The 23,243-nt window shown below is 42.7% G+C and overlaps 1 protein-coding gene and 1 non-coding gene across 2 annotated transcripts in view; both read right to left on the bottom strand.

Annotated features, from left to right (window-relative positions):
• Positions 1-3,899: 3,899 nt before the first annotated feature.
• On the bottom strand, positions 3,900-3,971 carry MIR21 (microRNA mir-21). Its single transcript, NR_106222.1, has one exon. It is a non-coding gene; the product is annotated as a microRNA mir-21 (primary transcript).
• A 671-nt stretch (positions 3,972-4,642) lies between these two features.
• The window catches only part of VMP1 (vacuole membrane protein 1), a 133,213-nt gene continuing 114,612 nt past the window's right edge, over positions 4,643-23,243 (bottom strand). Inside the window, exons 11-12 of the mRNA XM_004041244.5 lie at positions 6,827-6,929; positions 4,643-5,465 (exon numbers count right to left, since the gene is read on the bottom strand). Of these exons, the coding sequence (XP_004041292.1) occupies positions 5,322-5,465; positions 6,827-6,929 (247 nt within the window). The 3' untranslated portion in view covers positions 4,643-5,321. The remainder of the gene's footprint in view (positions 5,466-6,826; positions 6,930-23,243) is intronic.

Raw genomic sequence — 23,243 nt, forward strand, 5'->3', positions numbered from 1 at the left:
CTAGACTGACCTTGTAACAAGTATTAAAAGCTGATACTCCCTTTTCTCCTCTTTCCTTCCAGATGTTTTAGTATTTATATATATATTTTTTGAGGCAGGGTCTGTGTCACTCAGGCTGGAGTGCAGTGACACAATCACGGCTCACTAATGAGGTGATCCACCTCAGCCTGGGACTATAGGCACATACTGTCACACTTGGCTAACTTTTAAATATTTTGTAGGGAGGTCTCATTATATTGTCCAGGCTGGTCTCGAACTCCTGGGCTCAGGAGTGATTTGCCCGTCTTGGCCTACCAAAGTGCTAGAATTACAGGCATGAGCAACCATGATAACCAATATTCTTTATAATGAAAATAAATTAGAAAATGGTCAATATTTTCAGGTGGGAAAGTTAAAAAACTGTTTTTGGTTTTAAATTCTTCGGTAAATTTTTCACTTATCAAAAGTTTGACAGAGTATCTGCTAGAAAACCAGAGCACATATGCTAAGAAAGCATTTTAAAATATATCTTTGTTTCTGGAGGAGTGAATGCAATGTTGTGAAATTCTTGCATGTGTATCAGATGCTTTTTTTTTTTTTTTTTTTTGCGAGATGGTGTCTTGCTTTGTTGCCCAGGCTGGAGTGCAGCGGCACGATCTCAGGTCATTGCAACCTCTGCCTTCTGGGTTCAAGTGACTCTCCTGCCTGTTTCCCGAGTAGCTGAGATTACAGGCATACGCCACCATGCCTGGCTAATTTTTGTATTTTTAGTAGAGATAGGGTTTCACCATGCTGGCCAGGCTGTTCTTGAACTCCTGACCTCAAGTGATCCTGTCTTGGCCTCCCAAAAGGCTGGGATGACAGGCGTGAGCCACTGTGCCTGGCCTCAGTCTTTCATTGGGAATGCCCAGCATGGTGGCTCACACCTGTAATCCCAGCACTTTGGGAGGCCACGGCAGGATCGCTCGAGCCTGGGAATTCAAGACTGGCCTGGGCAAAATATTGAGACCCTGTCTTTACAAAAAATTAAAAAATACCCAGGTATGGTGGTTCATGCTGGTCCTTGCCAGGGAGGCTGAGGTAGGAGAATTTCTTGAGCCTGGGAGGTCAAGGCTGTAAAGAGCCATGACTGTGCCACCACACTCCAGCCTGGGTGACACAGTAAAACCTCACTCTCAAAAAAAAAAAAAAAAAAAAAAAAAGCTGGGGTGGTGGAGGTGGATAACTTTTATTGCTGTACTTTTACTGAACTCTTTTTTGTTTGTTTTGAGACGGAGTTTCACTCTTGTTGCCCAGGCTGGAGTGCAATGGCAAGATCTCGGCTCACCGCAACCTCCGCCTCCTGGGTTCAAGCGATTCCTGCCTCAGCCTCCCGAGTAGCTGGGATTACAGGCATGTGCCACCGTGCCTGGCTACATTTTTCTATTTTTAGTAGAGATGTGATTTCGCCATGTTGGTTAGGCTGGTCTCGAACTCAGGTGATCTGCCCACCTTGGCCTCCCAAAGTGCTGGGATTACAGGTGTGAGCCACCATGCCCGGCCCTATTTATTGAACTCTTGGCCTAAAAGGGATCCTCCTGCCTTGGCCTCCCAAAGTATTGGGATTATAAGCATGAGCCACTGCATCCAGCCTATTTCAGTACTTTACATGTTACCAGATTTATTCCTTAGATAAACTGTCCTTCTATCTCTTTTATTTTTATAGATGAAAGAAACTGAGGCTCTTTTAAACTTTCTCAGGTCACAAACAATGTAGAAGAAACCCGAACCGTCATTAACATAGACTATTACACATGGGGGAAAATGGGTTTTAAAGTAATATATATGGAAAGGCTTTTTGACACTGAAAGGTTGGGAATCTCTGTGATCTTCTTACACATGGGTCAGGCTAAACAATTCGCTTCAGGGTACATGAGCGCAACTGGTTATTTAGCTAGTGCATGATCCATACTCAAATGAGTCATTATTGAATGACTGGTCAAATGACAAAAAGCCCCATGTTCTACTAAGGCTGTGGATAGCACAGAGCACACTGGGGGCAGAGGCTGAGCTTGTTTGTGTAGGAGCACTCAATACTGCATATGTTTCAATAATTAACTAGTGTATTTAAGAAACTTCATTCTACGTGGGCACGGTGGCTCACGTCTGTGAACCCAGAACTTTGGGAGACCGAGGCAGGTGGATCACCTCAGGTCAGGAGTTCGAGACCAGCCTGACCAACATGGCCAAACCCCGTCTCTACTAAAAATACAAAAACTAGCCTGGTGTGGTGGTGGGCGCCTGAAATCCCAACTACTCAGGAGGCTGAGGCAGGACAATCGCTTGAACCTGGGAGGCGGAAGTGGCAGTGAGCCGAGATTGTACCATTGCACTCTAGCCTGGGCGACGGAGCAAGACTGTCTCAAAAAAAAAAAAAAAAAAGAAACTTCATTCTAGCATTCGTAGGGAATGGAGAGGTGGCCACTATCCAAATGAAACTAAAAACCTTTTTTCTTCCCAGACTCATACTCCAGATTATGCATACAGAGAATACAGAAAACTATGGGAAAACTGGACATTGCACATTTTCATATGACATCATCTGTTATTTGTCTTGCTCTGTCGCCCAGGCTGGAGTGCAGTGGCGCCATCTCGGCTCACTGCAACCTCTGCTTCCTGCGGTCAAGGGATTCTCCTGCCTCAGCCTCCTGAATAGCTGGGATTACAGGCGTGCACCACCACGCCCGGCTAATTTTTTATATTTTTAGTAGAGATGGGGTTTCGCCATGTTGGCCAGGCTGGTCTCAAACTCCTGACCTCAGGTGATCTGCCCGCCTTGGCCTCCCAAAGTGCTGGGATTACAGGTGTGAGCCACCGCGCCCGGCCGACATTGTCTGTTTTAAGGGAGGTATTCCTCAGCTCTTCGGTGATAAACTGCTGATGTATTGCACTGCCTGACAGTCACCAAGTTGGAACATGATAAATACTGCAGATGTGTAAGGCACAAAATGAGACTTATACAAAGTAGAGATGGAATCGCAAGAATTCCCAGGCCCTCTTTTTATTTACAGTGATACCAAACCATCCACTTGCAAATTCTTTGGTCTCCCATCAGCTGGAATTAAGTAAGTACTGTGTATCTTTGAGATCATGTATTTGTCTCCACTTTGGTGGATACAAGAAAGGAAGGCACGAACAGCTGAAAAAGAAGGGTATCACACCGCTCCAGCTGGAATCCAGCAGGAACCTCTGAGCATGCCACAGCTGAACACTTAAAAGAGGAAAGGACAGCTGCTCTTCATTTATTTTGAAAGCAAATTCATTTGAAAGTGCATAAACGGTCATCATAAGTCAAACGTATCAATTAGATCTTCAACCTAGGAAACAAAGTTTTTTTTTTTCTATTTAATAATACACCACACTGAAATTATTTGCCAATGAATCCCAAAGATTTGGTACAAATAATACGATTCGTATTTGCTTTCCTCTTTCCTTTCTTCAGACAAACACCAAATAAAATGCAGGTGAAAGAGATGAACCACGACTAGAGGCTGACTTAGAAATTTATGCTGACTCGATCTAAAAAAAATTATGTTGGTTAATGTTAATCTATCTAAAATAGAGCATTTTGGGAATGCTTTTCAAAGAAGGTCAAGTAACAGTCATACTGCTAGAAAAGTCCCTGAAAAAAAGAATTGTTAAGAAGTATAATAACCTTTTCAAAACCCACAATGCAGCTTAGTTTTCCTTTATTTATTCGTGGTCACGAAGACTATCCCCATTTCTCCATAAAATCCTCCCTCCATACTGCTGCATTATGGCACAAAGGACTCTAAGTGCCACCAGACAGAAGGACCAGAGTTTCTGATTATAAACAATGATGCTGGGTAATGTTTAAATGAGAACATTGGATATGGATGGTCAGATGAAAGATACCAAAATGTCAGACAGCCCATCGACTGGTGTTGCCATGAGATTCAACAGTCAACATCAGTCTGATAAGCTACCCGACAAGGTGGTACAGCCATGGAGATGTCACGATGGTAGGCAAAACAAGCAGACAGTCAGGCAGGATTTGATTAAAAAACAAAAACAAAAACAAACCAAAAAAAAACAGGCATTTCTGGCCTGTTAAGATCGAACCCCAATTCTATTCTATTCTGACATAATGCTCATAATGCTCCTAAAGGAAAAAAGTAAAATTGTTTATTTTCCTCCCAAGCAAAACAAAATGAACAAGTTCAATCAAAAACATCCCAATGGAAAAAAATCACATTAAGAATAAAACACTTACAGAACGGCAAGAAAACTGGGTTACATATAAATTTGTGTCTGTTGAAACCAGAGTACACGCTAGAAAACATTAACACAGATACGACAGAGTGTGTTTTTTTTTTAGAAATGGGTAATTTCTCTCTCCAGTATCCTTTCACTTGTATGAGATATCTCTCCTCTCCTGTTTTCACAAACCAAGAAATCCCCAGGTAGGCCAATCCCAGAGGTGCCATTTAGCAGTATGCAGCAGCTCAGTTTCAGCATAACAAAACATGCCTTGGTAGTGGCTCTCTCATGCAAATAAAAGAAAGCTTAAGAAATTCTTGTTGTAGGTGGATTAGGCAAGGCTGCCATTCAGCTGGTATAAGCTAAAAGTAAAAAATCAAAACGCTCAAGAAAACGGACACAATTTTGGAATGATTAAAGATGTCTTTATAAAGTTTTCAAGACTTCATTCTAAATACACAGAATAAAAAATGGTGTCAGCTCACTTGTAAGACACCAACCAGATTTTCCTTGTACTGTCTCAAAATTTAAAGATCAATTTCCTCAGAGGGTGTGCAATGCATCATAAAATGGCCCTTTTTTGAGGATGGGAGAGGAAGGGTTGGGCAGGATGGAATATTAAATTGTAACATGATAAACATGCAAGACTGTTATCCAATCTAGATAATTTATATACATTTTGATGACTTAGGAAAACAAAGCAATCATTTGTGACAAGCCTAAAAAGCTTGACATATTTAACATACTTAGGAACTTTTTTTGTGCGGTGGGAATTCTCTAATTGTATCATGTGGGCCTTTTGAAAGTAACAAACAGAAGGCCAGTCTGTTGCAAGTTTGCTGCTGAACATCACATTCCACCCTAAGAAAACACAAGGTGGATTGGATCGAGGGTGGATACCTTACCTTAGCACAGAAGGAAAAAGTATGTCAGTGCAAAGTATGGACTAAACTGCTTTCAGGAAAAAAGTTGTAAAAATTGATACAGGTTGGAAAAGGGAATTTTCCTTCCCGGCTTGGAGTCCTCCCAATTTAAGGCAGAACCCATCCACTCCAATTTCTGCAGTTTAAAACTTTCTCTACTTATTTAGTTTTCTCCTCTGAGTTCAACCGCTGCTGGATTCGTTTGGCATAACTTTGTGCCATGGAGTTAATGATAGATAGGATGAAGTAACACACCATGACAACGACCAACTTTTCAAACATCCAGGACAACCAGTTTTCTCCCTGTAGAAATAAATGCAGAACAATGCAATGAAAAAGGCTTCATTAGTTCAGTAGTAAAAAGAGGATCATCTATAATGCTTGAAGTGTGTAACTTACAAAACCTAAAGAATTAAAAATGAAAAGTAAGCAACCCCAGCTACTCCGAAATCTCCATTACTCTCCTTTTTACACCCAACTATCAAGATTTCACTTTGTTGGATGTAAAATCAGTGTTGAATCATATAGTTTAGAATGGGATGAGTGTGAGGTTAGCTCTTCTACTAGGACCTAAGAATAAACTCTTTGATTAAACTCAACTCTGAAGTCGCCATGCAGATACTCATGAGTATTGTCAAGACAGTTAAATATTTTTGTTCCAGTATTAGGAGCTGTTTTTAAAACACACAAATGTATCTGTTTCTGATGTCATGTTTGGTCAACCGAGGGCAGCAAAGGTCCACAAGAAGAGTGCAAGGCCATTAAAAAAAACAGTGCTCCGGCCGGGCGCGGTGGCTCACGTCTGTAATCCCAGCACTTTGGGAGGCCAAGGCAGGCGGATCATCTGAAGTCAGTTTGAGACCAGCCTGGCTAACACGGTGAAACCCTGTTTCTATTAAAATACAAAAAATTAGCTGGTGTGGTGGCACGTGCCTGGAATCGCAGCTACTTGGGAGGCTGAGGCAGGAGAATCGCTTGAACCCGGGAGGCGGAGGTTGCAGTGAGCCAAGATCGCGCTATTGCACTCCAACTTGGGCAACAAGAGCGAAACTCTGTCTCAAAAAAACCAAAAAACGAACCAAACCAAACCAAACAAAAAAAACCTGTGCTTCCCTCGAGTTTCCCATTTCAGGTTATTGTTTACTCATCCTCTTCTAGTCATTTCCCTTTGCCTCAGAATCGTTTACAGAAAAGACAGTCTAAGTTTTAAAGTTCAGCTATGGTAAGAGCCTTGGTTTATTAAAAAATTATCATTTTCCCATGGGTGAAAAGAAAAATAGAGTGAAAATCAAAGGGAGATATTCAAGTCACCTCAGTAAGTCTAATACTTTGTTATGCTGTAAGTTTTAACTTTTTAATCCACTTGGGAAGTATATCTACCAATACATCATTTAAGATCAAGGCAACAACTCATTCTATGTAACAGAACCATTACTTTCCATTGGCTCTACCCTTGTTTTTAGGAGAAGATGTACAGAAGTTACACTTTCTAGCCTAAGACAAAGACAAATTTCCCAGTAGAGCATACACAGACGCTCAACTTCTGTCAAGGAACACTGGCAAACCAACTTCACTTATTTGCCTAAAAATGTGAGTGAGAGCTGTGAATGTAATTTCAGCCCGAAACTTCCCAGAGGGGAGAAGAAACCGGATTTAAGTCTTACCTGTGGTGTGCCCATTTCGCTTTTGTGGTGAAGCTTCTGCCGTTGAGCCTCCAGGTACTCCTGAAATGGCTTCTGCAGAGATGGACCTATGCCGGGGACAGCACTGGAAGCAGGGTACAGTAGCCCAAAGAAAAAGACACATTTGGGAAGAAAAGCAGGAAAAACGTTAAAGAAAATGTACTTACCACCTGGACTCAAAAGGCAGGGATTGGATCGGAAGAGGAATAAAATATAAAAATCAGAGGACTGCTGAAATTCTGTGACCTCTTTTTAGTTAAAAAAAAAAAAAAGAAAGAAAATTTACTCCGTCTAACAACCCCTTAAAAAGCAAAATCTCTCCCACCAACATGTCTGGGAGAAACCAAGAGCTGTAAATCAGGAACCGCTTCCAGCAAAAGAGTTAGTCCTCAGAGTAAGGTCAGCTCAGCTGATACTGTACTCTGGTGTGGCACAAAGAATAAAATGAATGACTTCTCAGAAGTCCCACATTTATCACCACTAGTTCCTGTAAGAACTGGTTTGAACCAATTAATAAGGAAATGACTTATGCTTGTGTCATCCCTAGTTAAAAAAGAAACTGCCCGCCCTCTCTCTGACTTGTCCCCTCTTCTCAGAGGGGGCGGTCTTTCTCAATCTAAGTCCTTATTAGGACAATCTGTGCGTCATCCTTATCCAAAAAGAATGCATTAGCAAACCTGGGAGGCACCTCCCACTAGTCAGAAGTCAGTGATTAACAAAGGAACAAAGAAGGAACTATGAACTTTGAATCCTTTCATGGTTTATGGTAGACGGTTTGCACAGAAACTCCAGTACATTAGTAACAGCTTGTTCTGAGATGACTGGGATAGTGATCTTTGATAAATTTATGTACTCGGAGCTCCTTCTCACCCAGAATACATGGAGGCAGTGCTGTTAAACCGGTTTGGCAACTGTAGCTAACAGGCTCCTGTTTTAGACATGCTTGCAGGCGTTTTTAAAAACGGTAGCTTGGGGCAACTTAGAAAAATCAAACATCTCTATTTTCTGTACCTTTTAGTTTCTTACCTGTTACATAGGGCTAAGGACGTAAATAAGTTCAAACTCTTTCTTAGAGCCAGCCAAAGAGATTCCGATATGTACTTGCAACACTGCCTAATGCTTGTCCTATTAAGTACACTGACTCAAATTCACTTCACTTCACTTCTTTTTTTTTTTTGAGACAGAGTCTCACTCTGTCCCCCAGACTGGAGTGCAATGGCGTGATCTCGGCTCACTGCAACCTCTACCTCCAGGGTTCAAGTGATTCTCCTGCCTCAGCCTCCCAAGTAGCTGGGATTACAGTCGCCCTCCACGACGCCCAGCTAATCGTTGTATTTTTGTACAGACGGGATTTCACCACGTTGCCCAGGGTGGTCTCGAACTCCTGACTTCAAGTAATCTGCCCGCTTTGGCCTCCCAAAATGCTGGGATTACACGTGTGAGCCAGGACGCCTGGCCTCACTTCACTTTTTTTTTTTTTTTTTTTTGAGACATAGTCTCGCTCTGTCGCCCAGGCTGGAGTGCAGTGGTGCAATCTCGGCTCACTGCAACCTCTGCCTATTGGGTTCAAGCAATTCTCTGCCTTAGCTTCCCAACTAGCTGGGATTACAGGCGCTTGTCACCATGCCTGACTAATTTTTTTGTATTTTTAGTAGATATGGGGTTTCACCATCTTTGCCAGGCTGGTCTTGAACTCCTGACCTCATGATCCCCCTTCCTTGGCCTCCCAAAGTGCTGGGATTACAGGTGTGAGCCACCGCGCCTGGCCTTCACTTCTTTTCTAGAACAATTCCTTGCTGCTTTTTATAACAAAAAGCAGGAATAGAAGAGTTTTTGCTATTATATCAGATGCTAACATATCCCTAACTTCTGGCTGATTCTTTTCTTTAATCCTATTTATCTATCAGTCACCAAATACTTAATTGATTCCTTTTGCTGGGAAAAAAGCCAAAAAAAAAAAAAAAAAACCAAACTGCCCACAAGGAACTTAAAATCATTTATGGGGATTTGGATTCAAAACATAGGCAGATGCGCACACGTGTGCACGCGCACACACACACACACACACACACGAACTGATCTGTGAACAAAATAATTTACAATTCAATATTAAAGTTTTTGGTACAGAACATATATACCGAAGGAATTGGAGGGAGAAAAGAGAGATCAGTGAGGGGTGAAGTTGTTAAAAACGTCCTTTAGGCCATGTGCGGTGGCTCACGCTTGTAATCCCAGCACTTTGGGAGGCCAAGGTGGGAGGATGGCTTGAGCCCAGGAGTTCAATACCATCCTGGGAAACATGGTGAAACCCTGTCTCTACAAAAAATACAAAAATGAGCTGAGAATGGTGGCATGTGCCTGTAGTCCCTGCTACTCAGGAGGCTACAGTGAGAGCCCAGGAAGCTCAGGGCTGCACTGTACTCCAGCCTCGGTGACAGAGACCCTGCCTCAAAAAAATAAATAAATAAATAAATAAAAATAAAAATAAAAAAATAAAAAAAAGATTCTTTAATGAATACTGAAGGAGGTACAAAAGGCCTGAACAGACATATATAATAAATGTGAATACTGCACTGATCAGACTAGAAGACCTGTGACAGACATCAAAGATGCTGTGAACAATCGAGAAAACTCATTACCTTCAGACTAGCCTCTCACTGAGCCACTGCTCCTGGCCCTGACTTTTAAGTGGACTTATATTAGGGAGTCAGACTAGTAATCTTTCCTTATATATTACAGGTGGGAATGCAAATAGCTCATCCATTTAGACTAGAAATAAATGACATGAATATAACAAATATATAAAATATTTTAAATATTTAATATATTAAATATATATAATTAAATATATGTATTTTTGTGTATATAAATATATGCACAAAAAGGTTGACTTTGAAAACTGCAAATTTATGTGGCCGGGCGCAGTGGCTCATGCCTGTAATCCCAGCACTTTGGGAGGCCGAGGCAGGCGGATCACCTGAGGTCGGGAGTTCGAGACCAGCCTGACCAATATGGAGAAAACCCGTCTCTACTAAAAATACAAAATTAGCCAGGCGTGGTGGCACATGCATAGAATCCCCACTACTAGTGAGGCTGAGGCAGGAGAATCGCTTGAACCTGGGAGGCAGAGGTTGCGGTGAGCCGAGATCATGCCATTGCACTCCAGCCTGGGCAATGAGAGTGAAACTCTGTCTCAAAAAAAAAAAAAAAAAAAAAAAAACTGAATATTTATAAGAACTTTCCTTCTCATAAATCAATGTTTTCACTTTAACAGTACTCTGGCCAGGTGCAGTGGCTCACGCCTGTAATCCCAGCACCAGGGGAGGCTGAGGTGGGCAGATCACGAGGTCAGGAGTTCGAGACCAGCCTGGCCAACACAGTGAAACCCTGTCTCTACTAAAAATACAAAAATTAGCTGGGTGTGTTGGCACACGCCTGTAATCCCAGCTACTCGGGAGGCTGAGGCAGAAGAATCGCTTGAACCCAGGAAGTGGAGGTTGCAGTGAGCTGAGACCATGCCATCGCACTCCAGCCTGGGCGACAGAGTGAGACTCCGTCTCAAAAAAAAAAACAAAACAAAAAAGCAAAAAAACAAAACGGCCTGGCCAACATGGTGAAACCCTGTCTCTACCAAAAAGACAAAAATTAGGCCAGCCATGGTGGTTCACGCCTGTAATCCTAGCACTTTGGGAGGCCGAGGCAGGTGGATCACCTGAGGTCAGGAGTTCAAGACCAGCCTGGCCAACATGGCGAAACCCTGTCTCTACCAAAAAGACAAAAATTAGACCAGCCTCGGTGGTTCACACCTGTAATCCTAGCACTTTGGGAGGCCGAGGCAGGTGGATCACCTCAGGTCAGGAGTTCAAGACCAGCCTGGCCAACATGGTGAAACTCCATCTCTACTAAAATACAAAAATTAGCCGGGCACGATGGAGAGTGCCTGCAATCCCAGCTACTCGAGAGGCTGAGATGGGAGAATCACTTGAACCCAGGAGATGGTGGTTGCAGTGAGCCCAGATCGCACCACTCCACTCCAGCCTGGGCAGCTCAGCAAGACTCCGTCTCAAAAAAAAAAAAAAAAAAAAATTAGCTGGGCATGGTGGCAGGTGTCTGTAATCTCAGCTACTCGGGAGGCTGAGATGGGACAATCGCTTGAACCCGGGAGATGGTGGTTGCAGTGAGCCCAGATCGCACCACTCCACTCCAGCCTGGGCAGCTAAGCTAGACTCCGCCTCAAAATAAAAAAACCAAAAAAACAAAAAACCCCCCCAAAAAACAAAAGTAGCCAGGCACGGTGGCACATGCCTGTAATCTCAGCTACTAGTGGGGGCTGAGGCAGGAGGATCCGCTTGAACCCGGGAGGTGGAGGTTGCAGTGCGCCATTGTCCTCCAGCCTGGGGAAAAAGAGGGAAACTCCATCTCAAAACAAAACAAAAACAAAAATAAAAAACAGTACTGTAAGTTGTCATTTAAATCTACCAGGGATAGCCATAGTCAAGCCATTATTTAAGAGAAAATTAAGAACCAAGACCCAAATGTTACAAAGAGTATAATGTTTTTGTTGTTTAGGGAAATGAGGAAGGGACTGGAAATAATAATTCTAGATTCCCTTCAAAATAATTTGAAAAGGTAAATAATTTACCATTGTAAGTCCATTAAGAGATACACTTTATGTACCCATAATAATTTTAAAAAGAGATACACTTTAGCTGATAGATACATTTTAGCTGATAGAGTACATCATATGATGTGTATTCACATGATGTATAACTTATCTTGAGGATAATGCTGAGATTAATATACCAATTTGTTATGTGTCTCTATGGAGGTTTCCATGAAAGACTAGGAAAACAGTTGAAAACAGACAAGAGGTTAAAAGTTTTATTTATTATTATTATTATGTTTCTTTTTATATTTTGTAGAGATGGAGTCTCACTATGTTGCCCAGGCGGGTCTCAAATTCCTGGCCTCAAAAGATCCTCCCACCTTGGTTTCCCAAACTGTCATCAAAATTTTAGTTACTTCTGTTTTTCATTTCTCTACCTCTACAATGACTTAGGCTACTGATGCCTCAGCTTCAACAAAGTACTCTTATACTATAGTTTGCTTAATTATCACTAAAGCTATTTTAGTAACGGACTAGATAAAAATAGAAATTACAGCTCTCACTCTTAACATGCATTTAAGGCAAACAATAATGCCAGCTCTAAATCTCATGTGTCAAGTTATTCTCAAGCAGCAGACCAGAAGCAAGAGTCCATTCTGACACTTAAGATTAATTTAAAGTGCACACATGGTGGGAGTAATAATTTGCAACACAGTTCAAAGGCTTTCTATAGTTGGTTTAGGAAATACCCTAAATGCCATTCTCCCTAAGCCATTACATTCTTGCAACCCTGTGCACCTTGCTAAAGATGCTAATCTCATCCCATAGTTAAGTTGGGGAAGTCCTCCAATTTGCCCTTAAGCTCTGATTAAATTCAAAGAATTACCATTTCGGCCGGGCACTTTCACAGCACTTTGGGAGGCCGAGGCGGGCAGATCACCTGAGGTCAGGAGTTCGAGACCAGCCTGGCCAACATGGTGAAACCCTGTCTCTACTAAAAATACAAAAAAAAAAAATATCGCCAGGCACGGTGGTGGGCGCCCATAATCCCAGCTACTCGGGAGGCTGAGGAAGGAGAATCGCTTGAACCCGGGAGGCGAAGGGTGCAGTGAGCCGAGATTGTGCCACTGCACTCCAGCCTGGGCGACAGAGCGAGACTCTGTCTCAAAACAAAATGAAACAAAACAAAACAAATAATTACAATTTTGTGACATAGAAGAACATAAAGTAGGAGGAGAACAAATGGACATAGAACTATTTTTTCAGTCAACTGAAGGACTAAAATATACCTAAACTAGCTATGTAAGTAGGTACTTGCTCTAGGTGAGAAAGCCTTAGAACAACAAAAAAAGAAGTAGGTTGGGCACCATGGCTCAGGAGTTCGAGACCAGCCTGGGCAACATGGCGAAATCCTGTCTCTACTAAAAATATAAAAAAAATTAGCCAGGTGTGATGGCACGTGCCTGTAGTCCCAGCTACTCGGGAGGCTGAGGCATGAGAATTGCTTGAACCTGGGTGGTGGAGGTTGCAATGAGCTGAGATTGCACTCCAGTCTAGGCGACAAAAAAAAAAAAAAAAAAAAAAAAAAAAAAAGTTGATCTCATTTGCTTTTCCTTGCTGTGAACCTTGAACACAGTGGGTATAAAAATCTTAGTGGGTAGTAGTATCTTCATATTTTTATTCCTGGCACAAACATAACAGCAAATATAAGATTAAAAAAAATTTTTCCACCAGGCATGGTGGCGCATGCCTGTAGTCCCAGCTAATTTGGAGGCTGAGCAGGAGGCTCTCTTGAGCCCAGGAGTTGGGATGGAGGCTTAGTGAGCTATAATCACGCCTGTGAATAGCCACTGCATTCCAGCCTGGGTAAAATAGTGAGATCCTGTCTCCGAAACAAACAAACACATTTCCAACAAATGATGCTAGTGGCGATTTTTACACTTTTGTTATTGTTAACTTCTGTTAAAAAAAAAAAACTCAGGAATGCAAATAAAATTTTTTTTTTATTTAAAGAAAAAAACACAGACTCGAAACCTACTCAGAGCTCAAAATTGGTTTCATGGGAACAATATTTTCCCATGCTTACATACCTAGAATCTGTTAAACAGACCTAAGACAAACTTCTTGGCAAGCTTAAATATTGTAAAAAAAAAAAAAAAATCCATTCAAAATAACATTTGGGCAAAATTCTGCCAAGAGCCCTTGCCAAATTGCAAACAAAATCTATTATTTTTCTATGGTTTTTAATATATATGTTACTCTGCTTCTGGAAATCACTTATGTGACAAGAAATCTGTATTTTAGGCTGGGTGTGATGGGTCATGCTTGTAATCCCAGCACTTTGGGAGACTGAGGCAGGAGGACTTGAGGCCAAGAGTTTGAGATCAGCCTGGGCAACATAGTGAGAACCCTGTCTCTACAAAAGTTTAAAAAAGTAGCTGGGTGTGATGGCAAGTGCCTGTAGTCCTAGCTATTCAAGAGGCTGAGATGGGAGGATCCTGTGAGCCTAGGAGTTCAAGGTTAAAGTAAGCTAGGATTGAACCACTGCACTCTACCCTTGGTGAAAGAGCAAGACCCTGTCTCTCTCTCAATAAATCAATAGATTAGATAGATAGATAATAAATAAATAAGATCTGAAATCTGGCCAGGCAGGATAGGGTGGCTCATGCCAGTAATCCGAGCACTTTGGGAGGCTGAGGTGGGAGGACTGCTTGAGTCTAAGAGTTCAAGATCAGCTTGGGCAACATGGTAAGACTCCTGTCTCTACACCCACACACAAAATTAACCAGGTGTGGTGCACACCTGTAGTCCTAGTTACTCAAGAGGCTGAGTGGGGAGGACTGCTTGAGCCCTCCTAGGAGGTTGAGGCTGTAGTGATCTAAAATCACACCACTACACTCCAGCCTGGGCTACAGAGGGAGAACCTGTCTCTTAAAACACCAACAAAAAAGATTGATTCACCTTGTTTAGCCCTATTTACAGAGTGTATACTTAAAGTCTAAGCAGTTGAAGTCTCTAAGCCTAAGAATATTTTACCAGCATTAATAAAGTATATTTTTTATTTAATATAGGCTCTGCTCCTTTCTCAAATACTTTTTTGAGGATCTCAGCATTAATGTGAGCATATAGGTTATATTTACCCTCCTGAAAAACATTCTGACATAAATTCTAGTAAGGAGGCAATAGCCTCTTTACAAAGAGTAATAAGCCTTTTGTCTTAGAAAAAAGTCTGGGCACAACAGTTTTTTACCTTTATTTCATTGTTTGTGCTGGGTTAGTATTCCCTCTGATGATTAATCACAAAGTCTAAAGAATCTCAGGGTGTCATAAGTCAGATCCCTGAAAGCTTATAAATGAAAAAAAAAATTTTTTTCAGGAGAAGATTCAGGTCAGGGTACTCATAAAAAGAAAAGAGTGCTCAGCTTGGTGGCTCACTGTAATCCCAGCACTTTGGGAGGCCAAGGTGAGAGGATCACTTGAGCCTATGAGTTCAAGACCAGCCTGGGCAATATAGTGAGACCTCCTCTCTACAAAAAATTTAAAAATTGGCTGAGCATGCTGGCATGCGACAGGAGGTGGGAGGATCACTTGGGCCTGGGAGGCAGATGTTGCTCCAGGCTGGGCAACAGAGCTAGCCCCTGTCCCCACCCCCACCAAATCTGGATAGCCCAACTTCAGGAGACTGAAAACCTGTGCCCAGAGTTATAAAATTTAATTATGTTCTAAATGAATATCAGGATCTTTAGAATTTTCTTGATTGAATGAGGACCACTGTATGTAAATCAATACATCAAATTTATCCTCTGACCCCAGAGAATTCTATCAATTGAGATTTGGCCCAGGAGCACAGGAGTAGACTCCTATATAGAAAATGATCCTGTTCTAACTGAAGCCAACAACCGCCTCTTCTGCTGAAGAGACTGAATTTTACATTTAAGGCAATAGTAGGATACATTTTCAGGAATGAAATTAAAGCCCTTCCCTATCCTACTCCCATTACAAGCTGATCTGTTATATGTACAAAAGAGGAAAAGAGGGTGTGGGAGAAGATCAGCAACAAGACAGCCTAGCAATTCCCTTTCTCGGTAACAGTCTTGTAAATAATTCTCCATCTTCAGAAACGTGCACATTTTAGTCAAACATTATAGAGTTAAATTTTCCTTCCTACCCCCTAGGCAGTGATCTAAACAGGCTTAACGGCTAGTATTTTAATGAGTTGTCATTTCCTGTCTGATAAAGATTCTCACAGTATTTAACCACCAGTTTCCCTGGGGACCAACCAATACTAGAGCTCTATTCATAGTGACTCAGAATGGACCTCAGACTCTTGCCCTTATTCAAAAATGACAGATTGCCCTCCACATGAAACTGCCTTTCCTAGTAAGGTAGACTGCTCGGAAAAGGGTGGGGGAGTTTATCATGCAATCTTTCTGAAGAAGCCAAAGGCCATCATGCTGACTCATTAATATCTACAGCCTTTCAGCCCTTTATTAATCCAGAATAAGTAAATGAACAGGTGCTAACTGAAAATAAACTCATATTTAACCTAGTAAAAAAGGATCTAGTTACCCTGTGTGACTGGAATGAAAGTGTTATTATCTTTATCATTTAACTGAATAGAACACATGAATCTTTTTGTTTTGTTTTGTTTTGTTTTTGGAGACGGAGTCTGGCTCTATCACCCACGATGGAGTGCAGTGGCGCAATCTCGGCTCACTGCAACCTTCACCTCCGGGCTTCAAGCGATTCTCCTGCCTCAACCCCTTGAGTAGCTGGGATTACAGGTAGACACCACTACACCCTGCTAGTTTTTGTATTTTTAGTAGAGACAGGGTTTCACCATGTTGGTCAGGCTGGTCTCAAACTCCTGACCTTAAGTGATCCGCCTGCCTTGACCTCCCAAAATGCTGGGATTACAGGCATAAGCCTCTGTGCCTGGCTGAGTATATGAATCTTTGAAGCTGATACTATAAGAAAAAACTGGTAACTGATGTATTCTACTTGCTTTGGATCTGAAATGTGGTAGCCCCCTAATCATGTTTCTTTACATCCAGGATCTTGGAATGGCACCCCAACATAAAATAAATTCAGGATGAAAATCACACACTATACTAGAAAATCTAGGGCTTTCTCATATATACAAGTTTGGACTGACAGTCTCTGGCACCTTCTAAAATTCGTTGTGATTTGACCCCAGGATCTGGGATTAAAACATCTTGAATTTCATTCACATCTGTGCCCTTTCAAATGATTAAAACTTCTTTTGTACTTAAGTTAGTCCATTGTACGCAGAGTGGTATTATGAACACATGACACCATGGGTTTCTTTCTGGCTGTGTAGAAGGAAGACCACGCTTTCTCCAGGTGTATTTTATCAGGTATATTGTTTCTACTGCCTTACAGCATATTTTATCACAAAATAATCTGCAATTGCCCTAGCTTTTGGAGATTTAGCATTATTTTCTGTAAGAATCAGATTGGAGGTTAGACCTCCTTATCATTAGCAGCTACTCTTCGAAATAAGCTAACATTAAAGAGAAGCTCTAGAGAACAAAACCTCATTTCAGAAGGCAGACTTGAGCAGCAGGAGAAAAGCAGGCATTTGTGCTGATGAATGTGGCCAGAGCTAAAGGAGTGGTCTGTAAGGACTAGGTAAAACTGATTGGTTGCCAAAACAAAACTCTGTTAAAAATCAACTGATTGCATTTATAGAAAATGACAGACTGGTGGCAGCTTTTTTTTTTTTTTTTTTTTTAAAGAGGTTGTGTCTCTTGCCTCAGCCTCCCAAGTAGCTGGAACTACAGGCGAGTGGCACTGCACCTGGCCCCAGTGGCAGCTTTTTTTTGGGAACAGGATCTTGCTCTGTTGCCCACTCAAGAGTGCAATGGCACAAACACGACTCACTGCAGCCTTGACCTCCCGGGGTCAAGCAATCTTCCTGCCTCAACCTTCCGAGTAGCTGGGGCCACAGTAGCTAATTTTAAAATTTTTTTCAAGAGATGGGGTCTCGCCATGTTGTCCAGGCTGGTCTCAAACTTCTGGGCTCAAGCAATCCTGCCTCAGCCTCCCAAAGTTCTAAGATTACAGGTGTGAGTGGGTCTGGTGGCAGCTTTTTATAGTGACAGATCTGCACTGGTTTGAAGACTCACTGAGTTCTAAAACTTAAAAATCAGGCCAGCACGGTGGCTCATGCCTGTAATCCCAGCACTTTGGGAGGCCGAGGCCTCCTGAGATCAGGAGTTCGAGATCAGCCTGGCCAACATGGTGAAACCTCGTCTCTACTAAAAATACAAAAAACTTAGCTGGGTGTGGTGGCAGGCGCCTGTAATCCCAGCTACTCAGGAGGCTGAGGCAGGAGAATTGCTTGAACCGGGAGGCGGAGCTTGCAGTGAGCCGAGATAATGCCACTGCACTCCAGCCTGGGCAACAGAGTGAGACTCTGTCTCAAAAAAACAAAAAAGTAGGTCGGGCACGGTGGCTCATGCCTGTAATCCCAGCACTTTGGGAGGCCGAGGCGGGTGGATCACGAGGTCAGGAGTTCGAGACCAGCCTGGCCAATATGGTGAAACCCTGACTCTAGTAAAAATACAAAAATTAGCTGGGGGTGGTGGTGCACGCCTGTAGTCTCAGCTGCTTGGGAGGCTGAGGCAGAAGAATTGCTTGAACCCAGGAGGCAGAGGTTGCAGTGAGCTGAGATCATGCCACTGCACTCCAGGCTGGGCGACAGAGCAAGACTTGGTCTCAAAAAACAAACAGACAAACAAAAAAACCAAAAAAGTGACAGTATTGGCAGGACACAGTGGCTCATGCCTGTAATCCCAGCATTTGGGGAGGCTGAGGCAGGAGGATCGCTTGAGCACAGGAGTTCAAGATCAGCCTGGGCAACACAGCGAGACCCTGTCTCAAAAAAGAAAAAAAAAGTGACAGTATTGATTGAAATTCAATCTCACTTAAAAAAAGTTATGATCTCTGTCCTCAAGGAACTCTATCTAGAAGGATGCTGGGAGAGGGGAAAAAATGCACTTAAATGTACACTACAGAAACCAGTAGGTTTTTCATTGAAAGTAACCACAGTAGTAACTAGCTACAGCTGCACACAGGTGGATGCACGTGTGCACAGGAGAATAGACAGAATTCATGCTGCAGCCCTACTAAATTCACACAGCAGCTGTTTGAAACTGGTGCTCTAGTCTAAATTTCCAACTTCCAGCAAATGACTTCACTGGCTTCCAGAGTGCTCCCTCAGGAGTGTCCCCCTTCTCTGCCTCAAAACCCCCTTCTCTGCCTCAAAACATCTTGGAGTCTTCACTCCAGTTTTCAAGAAAGAACTGGTTCATGAGGATAATCGATCCACTCCAGAATTGATCCTATCTCAATCATCTCTTATCATTTATATGAATTTAACTTCTCTGTAATAGTACCTAACAGGTTTTGTTATGGATATGAAATGAATATTTATGTAAAGCATCTGGCACAGTGGGTGCTTACTGAATGTTAATTTCCTTCCCACATCCTTCCCTTTCTTCATTTATATTTTCTATCTCTAGCATTTTACTAGAGTTTTTCCCTCAGCCTAAAATACACACTGGTCCCTCCTATTTAATGAATGAATTAATTCATCTGGTCAACAAATATTTACAAAACAATTAAAATGTGTCAGACATGACTTTCGCTTGACCTTTCCTCTAGCCCACAATTCCATGTAATCCAATATATTTGGGTTTTAATTTTCATCATGCTACTAAAATGCTCCATTAAATGGTCAACAGTAACTTCCAAATACAATGCACCCATTTCTCATCTAACAGTCTAACTCCAGAACTCCTGTTTTAACCTTTATGTGGTCTCCCAATATCCATAACAAACATATAGAAAGGTTAACTGTCAAAAGAGAAGGATATATAAACTACCACGGACAAGAAGAGAAAGGGGTTTTCCCAAGCTGCAGAAAGAGGTTATGTTAGACTGTATAACTGAGTCTCGGCAGCTGGGGTTTAAACCCTGTGTTAAGCCTTAAATTCTATCCTTTCATCAGATAATACAAATGCTTGGGTTCCACACTTCCATAACTTTTTCTGATTATTTTCAATGATCAAAGTCAAAGAGAATCAAACACATGGACCATTTTATCCTTTAAAATGAAAGGACAGATTTTCTTTCTGTAGAAGAAAAAGTCCAGGCCCACGTAGCTCATTCTGACCACTTTCCATAGAGTGAGGGATAAGAAACAACATTCGGATTCAAGCACTTAATTACTCACTGGTTAAAATGATCTCTCTTGCCACAGGCAAGCCTGACTCTGAGGTCAAGCATCAAGTTAGCTCAGAAATAGGAGACAGCAAAGAAGAGCATGGAACATTCTGTATCTGGTAAAAAGTCCCTGTTCCAGCCAACACCATCCCCCAGCCCTCAAGTTCAATGATTGAGTTATGGAAACTTTTCTTGTGTGGTAAAACTGGGGACTTTGTCTTCCAATAAGACCCTGGCAACATGACAATGAGCCAATGTTCTGCATATGGTTTGCTGCGAGTCATATGCTTAATGTTATTTTCTGGGAATTCACATCCCCTACTTGGTGAGAATATGGGAACATGTCATTTTAATCATAACTTTAAAAGTTAGATTTGGTTATGCTCTTTAAGAAATATGTACAGGTCTCTCCCACTGGAGAAAGTCTAAAATTAAATAAAAATTAGTATTAAATCGTAATTAAAAAAACAAAAAGGGCTGGGCACGGTGGCTTATGCCTGTAATCCCAGCACTTTGGGAGGCCAAGGCGGGTGGATCACGAGGTCAGCAGTTTGAGACCAGCCTAGCCAACATCGTGAAATCCTGTCTCTACTAAAGACACAAAAATTAGCCAGGCATGGTGGCAGGTGCCTGTAATCCCAGCTACTCGGGAGAATCGCTTGAACACAGGAGGCAGAGGTTGCAGTGGGCCGAGATTGCACCACAGCGCTCCAGCCTGGGCAATAGAACAAAACTCTGTCTCAAAAAAAAAAAAAAAAATCACAACTAACATAATGCCTTTTGAGCTAGAAGTTCCCTAGTTCTTTGGTTCTATCACCTGACTTTGGGTCTCGCCATGTTCGAGACCAGGCTGGTCTCAAATTCCTGAGAATTCAATCGATCCATCTGCCTCGGCCTCCCAAAGTGCTGGGATTACAGGCGTGAGCCACCATGCCAAGCCAATTTTTTTTTTTTTTTGAGACAGAGTCTTGCTCTGTCACCCAGGCTGGAGTGCAGTGGCGCAATCTTGGCTCACTACAATTTCCACCTCCTGGGTTCAAGAGATTCTCCCACCTCAGCCTCTTAAGTAGCTGGGACTACAGGCACCCATCACCACGCTTGGCTAATTTTTGTATTTTTAGTAGAGATGGGGTTTCACCATGTTGGCCAGGCTGGTCTTGAACTCCTGACCTCAGGTGATCCGCCCACCTCGGCCTCCCAAAGTGCTGGGATTACAGGCGTGGGCCACTGCGCCTGGTCCTTTTTTTTTTTTTTTAGAAGGAGTCTCCCTCTGTCACCGAGGCTGGAATCTTGGCTCACTGCAATCTCCACCTCCTGGGTTCAAGTGATTCTCCTGTCTCAGCCTCCCGAGTAGCTGGGATTATAGACGCCCACCCCCACGCCCAGCTAATTTTTTGTATTTTTAGTAGAGATGAGGTTTCATCAGATCGCCCAGGCTGGTCTTGAACTCCTGATCTCAGGTGATACACCTGCCTTGGCCTCCCAAAGTGCTGGGGTTATAGATGTGAGTCATCATGCCCGGCCCCAGCCAAAAGATTTTTGATACCCTTTTTTTTTTTTTGGAGACAGAGTCTCGCTGTGTCGCCCAGGCTGGAGTGCAGTGGTGTGATCTCAGCTCACTGCAAGCTCTGCCTCCTGGGTTCAAGTGATTCTCCTGCCTCAGCCTCCTGAGTAGCTGGGACGACAGGTGCCTGCCACCATGCCCGGCTAATTTTTGTATGTTTAGTGGAGACAAGGTTTCACCATGTTGGCCAGCATGGTCTCGAATTCCTGACCTCAGGTGATCTGCCCAAAGTGCCGGGATTACAGGCGTGAGCCTCTGCGCCCAGCCCGGGATTCATTTTTCATTCTTCCTTGCCTTATTATCTCATAATTTTATTTTAAATTTCAACTGCTGCTGGCTTTTTTTCTTGCTTGTCTTTTGATTTTGTTCTCTACCATGACAAGTTATCTCTCCTTTATTTGTGACTGCAAGGTTTTAAATATCCTTCAAAAGACTGCATTCTGAAGTTTACTAATTTAGTTTGATGATTTGCTATACCATTCAGGGATTTTTTTTTTTTTTGAGGCAGAGTCTCGGTCTGTCACCCAGGTTGGAGTGCAGTGGCGTGATCTCAGCTCACTGCATGATCCGCCTCCCGGGTTCACGTCATTCTCCTGCCTTAGCCTCCCAAGTAGCTGAGATACAGGTGCCCTCCACCACACCCGGCTAATTTTTTTTTGTATTTTTAGTAGAGACTGGGTTTCACCATGTTAGCCAGGATGGTCTTGATCTCCTGACCTTGTGATCCGCCCGCCTCAGCCTCCCAAAGTGCTGGGATTACAGGTATAAGCCACTGCCCCCGGCCCGATTTTTTTTTTTTTTTTTTTGAGACATAGTCTCACTGTCATCCAGGCTGGAGTGCAGTGGTGTGATCTCGGCTCACTGCAACCTCTGCCTCCCCGGTTCGAGAAATTCTCCTACCTCAGCCTCCCAAATAGCTGAGATTACAGGCATGCGGCACCATGCCCAGCTAATTTTTGTATTTTTAGTAGAGATGGGGGTCTTACCATGTTGGCCAGCCTGGACTCAAACTCCTGACCTCAAATGATCTACCCGCCTTGGCCTCCCAAAGTGCTGGGATTACAGGCGTGAGCCACCATGCCTGGCCCATTCAGGGTTTTAACAGTGTGAAGGAGAGAACTAACAATTAAAGGAGAATGTTTATTTTCTTTCTTTCTTTCTTTTTTTCAAGAATCAGGGTCTCAATCTGTCGCCTAGGATGGAGTGCAGTAGTATGATCATGGTTCACTGCAGCCTCAACCTCCTGCCTCAAACAATTTTTCCACCTCAGCCTCTTGGGTAGCAGGGACTACAGGCGGGTACCACCATGCCCAACTAATTTGTTAGTGCGTTTTTTTGTAGAGACAGACAGGGTCTTACTATGTTTCCAGGCTAGTCCTGAATTCCTAGCTTCAAATGATCTAAAGGAGAATGTTTCTACAGCAGGTTAGAGACAGTGTATCTAGTGAGGAAATCCAGCTGTTCACCTCCTCTTTTCTGAAATAAAGTACTAATCTATTAATTATGATATGAAATCATATATTTGGGTCTACTAAAAATTTGTTCTCTTTATTGAACTTAATCTCCATTTTAGGTTTGGTGAGGCTACTTATTAATTTTCAATTGAACACTTGTATTTAAAAGCATTTCTGGCTGGGCATGGTGGCTCACACCTGTAATCCCAGCACTCTGGGGGGCCGAGGCAGGTGGATCACTTCAGGTCAAGAGTTCAAGACCAGCGTGACATGGTGAAACCCCATCTCTACTAAAAATACAAAAATTAGCCAGGTGTGGTGGTGCACACCTGTAATCCCAGCTACTCAGGAGGCTGAAGCAGGAGAATTGCTTGAACCCGGGAGGCGGAGATTGGAGTAAGCTGAGATCACACCACTGCACTCCAGCCTGGGCGACACAGCAAGACTCTGTCTCAGGAAAAAAAAAAAGAAAAGTATTTCCTACTTCAAAACATAAAAAAACCAATCATGTCATGCTCAACTGGA

The sequence above is a fragment of the Gorilla gorilla genome, chromosome 4 (assembly GCF_029281585.2).
Source record: "Gorilla gorilla gorilla isolate KB3781 chromosome 4, NHGRI_mGorGor1-v2.1_pri, whole genome shotgun sequence".
Classification (NCBI taxonomy): Eukaryota; Metazoa; Chordata; class Mammalia; order Primates; family Hominidae; genus Gorilla; species Gorilla gorilla.